This window comes from Vanessa cardui, chromosome 10 (genome assembly GCF_905220365.1).
Source record: "Vanessa cardui chromosome 10, ilVanCard2.1, whole genome shotgun sequence".
Classification (NCBI taxonomy): Eukaryota; Metazoa; Arthropoda; class Insecta; order Lepidoptera; family Nymphalidae; genus Vanessa; species Vanessa cardui.
In genome coordinates this window covers 13556487-13565476 of record NC_061132.1, presented here as the reverse complement: position 1 = coordinate 13565476, position 8990 = coordinate 13556487, and the positions used below count along the sequence as shown (strand labels likewise).

The 8990-nt window shown below is 35.5% G+C and overlaps 1 protein-coding gene across 11 annotated transcripts in view; it reads right to left on the bottom strand.

Moving 5' to 3' along the window:
- Window positions 1-719: 719 nt before the first annotated feature.
- The window catches only part of LOC124532829 (optomotor-blind protein-like), a 112466-nt gene continuing 104195 nt past the window's right edge, over window positions 720-8990 (bottom strand). For 7 of the 11 annotated variants that reach the window (XM_047107919.1, XM_047107925.1, XM_047107927.1 and 4 more), the window contains 2 exons: window positions 2998-3128; window positions 720-2817 (listed from right to left, as the gene is read on the bottom strand). In XM_047107919.1, the coding sequence (XP_046963875.1) occupies window positions 2243-2817; window positions 2998-3128 (706 nt within the window). In that variant the 3' untranslated portion in view covers window positions 720-2242. The remainder of the gene's footprint in view (window positions 2818-2997; window positions 3129-8990) is intronic. The other 4 variants (XM_047107929.1, XM_047107922.1, XM_047107928.1 and 1 more) reach the window with 1 other exon arrangement.

The window sequence follows — 8990 nt, the reverse complement described above, 5'->3', positions numbered from 1 at the left end:
TTTAGGTACACTTGTCACGTCAATAGACTAAATTCAAAACTGTCGAATCCATTCAAAAGCTACCTATGTATAGTATGACACAAATTAGATTTACACAACCAATAGAAATAGCTCATTAGGTCATATGATATTACACGTTATTACGTTTGAGTAAAGATCATATTCACATAAGAAATAAATATTGATAATATGGGATGGCGTACTTAATTCGGATGTAATCGGTTTTACGAATTTTGCTGATGCTACATCTAAGTTGTGTCGTAATATACATATATAGTAATATTACCTACATTGATTGATTGATTACAGCATTCGTCGAATCTCGTTGCATCTTCTGAAACCTCTTTTATTTATATTTCAGAACAGTACGCCAAATTTAAAGTTTGTTAAAATGTCTCGTAGTTGGTGCTAACCCTTTCATTCTCTGGACAAGAAAACAAAATCCATACTAATATTATAAATGTGAAAGTATCTCTGTCTGTCTGTCTGTCTGTCGCTCTTTCAAGACTAAACCAATGTACCGAATTTAATGAAATCTTGCGTGAAGCTAACTTGAATTCAAAGAAAGGACATGGACTACATTTTACGTAACACATGATAACCAACTTTTGAAACTCGAGCGATAACTAGTTTATTGTAAATTTAAATTTCGAATTATCCAAATTTGTTTTTTTTTTTAATTATATATTAATACTAAAGGTTCAAAAGAAACAATATTATTGATTTTGTCAATAGATTTATCTATATATTTTAATGAATAGTTTTCAATACAGGTGTCATATTGTTACAGTCTCATTCAATTTCACCAAGCAATGTTTTTTTTTAATCTGTAGAAAAATGGCAAATCAAATATGTTAATGCGTCTTCATTCAAATCGTTGGCTTGTTAATGATGAAAAAGAAAAAAGAAAAACAATTTTCACATACGTCTATTTCCAGTTAAACTTTAATGCGCTTATATTTAATGAATTCCATGGAAAATTATATTCATTTATAATTATATATTTTGTATTTTAACTAAATATTTATCAACTATATATTACAAAATTTAACTTACAGTTAGATTTTTATCAATCGTTTATTTTTTTTTTTTTCAGTTGCGTTTAGTTTTTACTCCTTGAAATAATATACAAATAGTAAGAAAATATAAAATTATTCTTGCATACATTTATACATTTAAAAAAAAACAATTAAGGGTCAATAAATACTCTATAGAATAGTTAATTTACTTTTTTTATAATTTGTTCTTTTTTTAATTTTGTAAGTAAAAACTAAACGCACTCTTTTCACAGCACAATTGACAAAACATATTTTCAAAATATGTCGATTAGTAAACACGTAAATATACCTTACAAATTGTATTTACAAAATAAAGCAATATTATTTAATTAGGTATTTTATTCTATTAAAGTGGGAAAATGAAACATATTGAAAAATTTCGATGAAAGGGGCTCCCTAATATTAAAGTATCGATAAAATGAGGTTAGACTGTGTGGGAGAGTGAAATAACAAAAAAAAAGTCCTAAAAACCTTAACTTATTAAATTTTTGTCTTCAAATATTCTTAATAAAAGGAGAAGTATAATATTCTACATTCCTTAGTAAATGTCGTAAGCCCTTTTCATCGACAATTGTATTCCTATTGCTATTGCAGTGGAGAATCTAATGTGAAAACTATTGTGTTCCAAACTACGTGTTCGATGTGACGTCACTTCGTTCGATTGCAACATTATCTGTTTTAATGTCACTTTGACAGTTTAGATATAAAACCTCTTTCGAATTTACGCAATGACGACAAATCAGTATTTGTATTGACTTTACTGACTTTGCAGGAGAATGAAAATGTTGCAATATGCGAAATATTGGGAAACTTTTATTATGACCATAGTTAGCTCAAAAATAATTATAATACAATATTTACCTATTTTTAGTTGACACTGATAAGGCGAACAAATCAAACAGTTTGTATCAAAAATATATCTTTACGTAAAACGAAATGTAATTTAAAACTCGACAGATTATATTTGTCTATGGTAAAAATAAAAGCATTTCTGCATACGAGTATTCCCGCGGGACCGTCCATCGAACATTAATGACGACTAAACAACCATCTAGTGTAAGCTTAACTATTTACAAACATTACGATCGACCCGAATAGAACTCGACAGAAAAACAAAATAGGAACGATACAAAACGACGCCCCGGCGCGGGAGCTGATATAAATACACTCTATGTACACTCGAGTCAGTCCTGTGTCTCGACGTCGAGACCGTTGACCATGCGCTCGATGCTCTTGAGGTCGGACGCGGGGGGGGTCGCGGCGCTCGTCGTGGACGTGGGCGCGTCGGGGGGAGGGTCGGCCGAGGCCGCTCGCGCCGGCGGGGAGCCCGCCCTCGGCCGCGCCGGGGACGAGCTGAGGCTTCTCGCTCTCGGAGCCACTTGCTCGAAGGCAGATCCTAAGCCCGGCAGCGCGTAAGGTGCGAACCTATGCGTTTTGCTGAGTGACGGCGCCGGTGCAGGGGCCGGCGGCGCTGGCGGAGGTGGGAGAGAATATTGCTGGAGTAGAGGGTGAAGGTTGAAAAGGAGGCCTGGTGGCATTTGGTGTGGAGGAAAGAATGGTGGTGGGTACAGTGAAGGAGGGTAGAGGTATGGTAGGAGAGGTGGTTGAACCGGAGGACCGAGAGAGACGTCTGGTGCCGGGGAGGGTCGTGAGGGACCCGCGGGAGGGGATTGTGCGCGTGCGCCGCCCGAACATGAAGAATCTGAACCAGCTTCATCAGCGCCGGAATCCGCTCCTCCTCCGCTTGAACTAAACCATGCTGTAAGAGAGTACGAGTGTTAGTTGCAAGTGATGATGTGGGTACGCTTTTGTGTTATCAGAATAATAAACATACATTCTTAAAATTTTAAAGCTTAAATTTATTCAAAGAAATGCGACCTTCATTGTTTTAAAACTAAGATATAGATAATAATACTGTTTGAAAATGGTATAAACTTACAGCTGGTGGTGTGCTGCGGGGGCGGCGGCGGCGGACTGGAGGGCCCCCCGACGTCGAGGGGCCTCTCGTCGTCGTCTTCCCGCGTGTCCGAGCGCGCCGTCAGCAGCGCCTGCCTGCGGTACACGGACAAACTGCTCGTGTTATTATTGGGAATTATTTTTCAAATATATTATTTTACAAGAATTACGAGCACAATCTATATTCATATTAATATTATAAATGTGAAAGTAACTCTGTCTATCTGAATTTGATGAAATTTGGTATTAAGTAAATATGAATTCCAATAAAGGACTAGACTAATACTATTTATTTCCAAAAGTATTAGTATGGCTACATAAAAGTGTTGAAAGTAAAAAAAGATCGACGTATAAATAGTAAGTAGTTGTTCTTTTTTGTATTCAATCTTTTAACGATAATAATGCTATGTATATTTGATTAATGGTAAGTGAGTCAGTGTAGTAACAGGTCCAACGAAAATTACAACTTATGCGAAACTTAATAAAATATTTTTTTTCAACATATCTTATCAAAATAAACTTTATTCAAGTAGACTTTTACAAACACATTTGAATCGTCATTTAACAATTAAGTGAAGCTACCACCGTTCGGAAATTATTCTACCGAGAAGAATCGGCAAGAGACTCAGTAGTTACACTTTTTAAACATTTATTGTCATGTTAGTTAAATACAATTATATATGTCTGTAATATATCCCTGGAACTAACAGGTATTAACTCCACGCTTTTTTATAATCTATAAAATCTTGTATCGAATAATATGCCTTTATTACCAATGTATTTTTACAAACGATTTGAATTTACGATACGGCAAAGTAAAAAATGCATAATAGCCATTAACTAAAAAAAAAAGTGACACATGTTTTTTTTTTAATTAAAACCTCTTTTCAATTTTTCTTGCATAATAAAAAAAAATAATGTAATCTATTTTAAATGGCAATTTCGGACGGGTGTCAAACGGTTGACATTTCGGCTAATGGCGCGCGACCCTCGACCGCCAAAGGTTAATCATCCTCTAATGACAGCGGCGAGCGTCGCCCTTTTGCCGACGAAACGACGAACGTGTCACGAATGTGCTTTTTTAACAATTCATAGTAGTTTTATGTGGTTTCAATGAAACATTTATATCATCTAAATAATACTAGGAATCTTATATGATCGAATTGAATGGAATTTATTAATTATTATTAATATATCAACTAGTAGTGGCCCGTCCCGGCTTTTCCGATATTTGTCGTTCTATTTCAACTTATTTACACAAAATCCCTAATAAATTATACACCTAAACGTCCCTTATGAATGTCTCTGTCTATTAGTGAAAGCCGCATGAAAATCCGTGTAGTAGTTTTCGAGTTTATCTCTAACATACAGACAGATAGTGTCGGGGGACTTTGTTTTATAATATATCAACTATGGAAGTCAAGCTTCTAATAATATTCATTTCTAGTCAGAGATAGTTGTAGCTTGCCCTACTTCTAGAATAGTAATTAATTGTTATACACCACAGATTAACAAGTCACTTTGATTTTTTTGTATAAATCTAATCTGTGTCAACATAAAAAAACAAAAATTCGGTATCTTATTCTAAATTTAAATTTTCAAACGTAGTTTAAGTGTAAGTCAGTTTTTAATTGTTCTATATTCAACTGTCATTGTCTCGTTCCGTTTATAGAACAAAAGCAAGGTTTTTTAAAATGTCCGCTAACCCTGCCGGCCAATTATTCGCCTTCTGCCGCAAAACAAACAAGTCTTTATCCGCATTGTCCCACTGATCCCTAAATACGTCGGTCGTCTTCATCCCGCAGACCGGGACCCCTGATTACCGGGGTTCCGTACTAAATTTATTTTATTAACTCGTCTCATCGCCGACTGATAGAATTTAATTTGTGCCACCCCTTGTATCATAGGGCTGTCAGATATTGACTTAATTAATTCTTGTATTAAGTTTGATTTGTAGAGATTACGTAGATTTATGTCGTGATATATTTTTTGTTATTACAAATAACGTTTGTATATCTAAAAACGATTGTCAAAAATTAATTAAATATACCTGACATTTAAGGACGTATATACTCTTTTTTTTAAATATAGGTATATACCTTATTGTATATTCTTGAACTACATTTTTATGATCGATTATATATTATTAAAATGATTTTCTAATATGTACCTTTATAATAAAAGATAATTGTTTGTTAGATAAAAACCTGTATATTAACAGCTATAAACATTGCATATAGAATAATATACTATAGCATACCATACAATAAAATTAAACATAAGCTATTTGTTACTAATTGTTAAATGAGATGCTGATTTTATTTGTGAAACGTATACGTCTATATTTGTCTATAATTTGATAAACTAACTTATTTACAGTAAACAAAATAGAAACTAAATAAATAATATAATTAATTTTGTACAACCCTAAGTTAAACTGCGCATTAGGGTCTTCGTGTTACAATGTAAACGCGGCTGGGGTGGATCGCCTTGTAAATTTACCAAAAATTTTTTATCCCACAAAAAAGCGGCAAAGTTCAAAAACCTCCATTGAAAACCCTCGGAAGAGTTTTAAGTGCTCGAATGACTACTGACTGAATTGTTTTAGCCTGAGGTGTGATTTTCAACTTCAAACGAATGTTTAAGCTTTTTTTTTAATATCCTAACACTGACTTAGGTCTCACTTGTATCATTACATAGTATAAAACAAGTCGCTTACCGCTTGTCCCTATATATGCTTAGATCTTTAAAATTACGCAACGGATTTTGATGCGGTTTTTGATAGATAGCATGATTCGAGAGGAAGGTTTTTGTATATAATACTCAGACAAATACTAAAGAAACAGTGATAATTATTGTACCCGTGTGAAGCCGGGGTGGTTAGCTAGTAAGCTATATAATGCAGATTAGGATTCATGGACCTTAACTGAAGCGCGTTTTAACTCTATTGAGTTGGGGCAAAACATATATTCATAATTCTACTCTCGTTTGGGGGTCCGGTTATTTTTATTCTCATATACAGTTTAAATTCGTTATAACAAGAAATTATTTGGAAGGCGGCTATCATGGTATGGGCATGTAATGCGGAGGAATGAGGAACACATTGTGAGGAAGGCCTTGAGCAAGGATGTGGATGGATATAGAGATAGAGGACGACCAAGGAAACGATGGATGGGTTGTGTGAAAGACGATATGGTGAGAAATAGTGTTACTTGTGAGATGACGTCTGACAGAGAAGTATGGAAGGACAGATGCTGTGCCGACCCCAAATAAAATTGGGATAAGGGCAGGAGGAGGAGAATACAGTTTAAATTCGTTATTTAATATTTTTTAGACGTTTTAATTCCAGTTTAAATTGTGAGTTCAGATTGTATGCGTGAAACTCATAGGTTGATAAACTAAGTATAACTTATGTAGATTTATTTTATACAATTTTATATATGGCTCGATATTCAAGAAGTAGATATTAATAAAAACTTAAGTTGAATTGAGAAACTTGTACATCAAATCATTTTTAAGCAGGGCACTTAGTCGAAAATGTTTTTAAATTTTCGTAAAATAAGCTTTACCGAACTAAATAATATCGACGTAATCTAATCCGGCGAGATGCAAGCGGTCACGTGATGTCCGTAGTGTCACCGGCCCTGTGCGCACTACAAAGTAATTAACTTGTTCGTAGAGCAGAGATGGCCCAGTGGTTAGAACGCGTGAATCTTAACCGATTATTGCAGATTCAAACCCAGGCAAGCACCACTGAATATTCTTGTGCTTATTTTTATAATTAATCTTTCATTCGTAATCTAATTTCATAGAAATTCTGCCACATGTGTATTCCTGTATTCCAACCCGCATTGGAACAGCGTGGTGGAATATGTTCCGAATCTTCTCCTCGACGGTAGATGAGTCCTTGGCCCAGCAGTGGGAATTTACAGGCTGTTCTAAATTTACGTAACTTGTTCGTTGCAAAGCCGACCTTGATAACAGAATAATATAAAATTCCGCAACACAAAGCGAAACGAGAAACGATGAGGTATGCGCGCCATGTGTCCCCCGCGGCTTTACAAAACGTTTGTCAAAACGCTCACGTTTCCCGCGCTTCCGGTCAGCGGCCATTTTGAAAAGATGAGCTTCCGGCGTCCGGCGGCGTACGTCCTGTAATTCGGATGCTGCGGTGCAAAATGTTGTGTAAGCGAATTAAAGATGCCTTCCTGACCCTCTTTAAACAGTCATGTTACTTCCTATGCGAACAAAACGACCTCATGATATGTTTATAAGGGCTTTCTGGATTTTCATTAAATTGTATAATTAAAAACATATATACAATTATATATTAATATGACTCGAATAGAAATGTTGCATATTTTAATATATGTTAATTTCTATAGTCATATTATAAACGTGAAAGTAACTCTGTGTGTCTGTTTAACTGTCGCTCTTTAACTACCAAACCGCTGAACTGAATTTGATAAAATTTGGTACCAAGCAAACTTGAACTCCAAAAAAAGACATAGGATACTTTTTTGCCTAAATTATGACAACCAACACCCTAAAACACGAGCAATGCCGCGGGCGACTACTAGTATTTCATATAAAATTAATGCGATTATAAAAAAGCGTGTGCCTTCAAAATAAACATGTTATACAACAACAACAATAACAGCCTGTAAATTCCCACTGCTGGGCTAAAGGCCTCCTCTCCCTTTGAGGAGAAGGTTTTGGGATATATTCCACCACGCTGTTCCAATGCGGATTGGTAGAATACACATGTGGCAACATTTCTATGAAATTTGTCACACGCAGGTTTCCTCGCGATATTTTCCTTCACCGCTGAGCACGAGATGAATTATAAAGACAAATTAAGCACATGAATCAGTAGTTCTTGCCTGGGTTTGAACCCGCAATCATTGGTTAAGATGCACGCGTTCTAACAACTGGGCCATCTCGACTCATGTCATATCTGCATCCCAAACCTTCCAAAATATCCTCCACATAAGAATGGATCAGTTCAAGCCATTATGTAACATTTGCTCAACTTGATATTCTCAAACAGCATTCAACAAAATTACTCTAGCGTTCATATCAGAGCTCGTATCAGAGAGCAGATCTCGATAAAGGCGAACACTTAGACGTAATTCCTGTACTGTCTGCCCGCGTCTACTAATTGAGTTCTCTTTGAATTTCAAATAAGTAAGCGGAACCACAAGATATCCCCGCCGCGGTGAGTTCTATCAAATTATGCGGTGAAAAAAACTAAAGCTGATTTTATCGCGGAAATCCAATTTTCTCCCTTGCACGCTAAAGACGATGGAAAAAGCGCCAAGTCGTATGACTCCACCATTTTGAGCAGTTACCCGCCATGTTTAAACTCGGAACACGAATAAGGAGGCGCCAGATTGGTTTAATTTGAATTTCGAACGGCGCCGGGCGTCGGCTGCGTTCAGAAAATCTCGCCCTAATTAATTTGGAGAGATAGCGGGCTAATTTCGTTAGCTGTTAACTTTGCTTAAATAGTGAACTGTTTTTGCCGTCATTTATCTTACGCCTTTTGGGTGTTCGGATTGCCACCTACCTCGAGGGCGCGCTTGAACTAGTTAGAGTTCACACTCGGCCGAAATATTTAATACGAAAGATAAATAATTTTATGGATTCACTTATAATACTCGTATATTTACTCTATTATTAAGTAAGTATTGTTAATTTGTATTCGGAATGTTACATTATAAATGTTACAGTTGTTGTACTGACTTTTATAAATAAGTTTGCAATTCTGTAATTTTATAACGACGTGCCTGCATTATCGTTACGAGGACAAATTAGTTGAAGGGAAAATGAATTGAATAGAACTTTTTGTCCTTTTTGTAAAATATTTAATTTTTTTTTTTTTTTGTTAAATAGTTACTGATTGCTTAAGTCAACGTTCTTGACATTGTTTTTTTTTTACAAATCCTTAAATGACGTTGTCGCTTAAGAAGGACC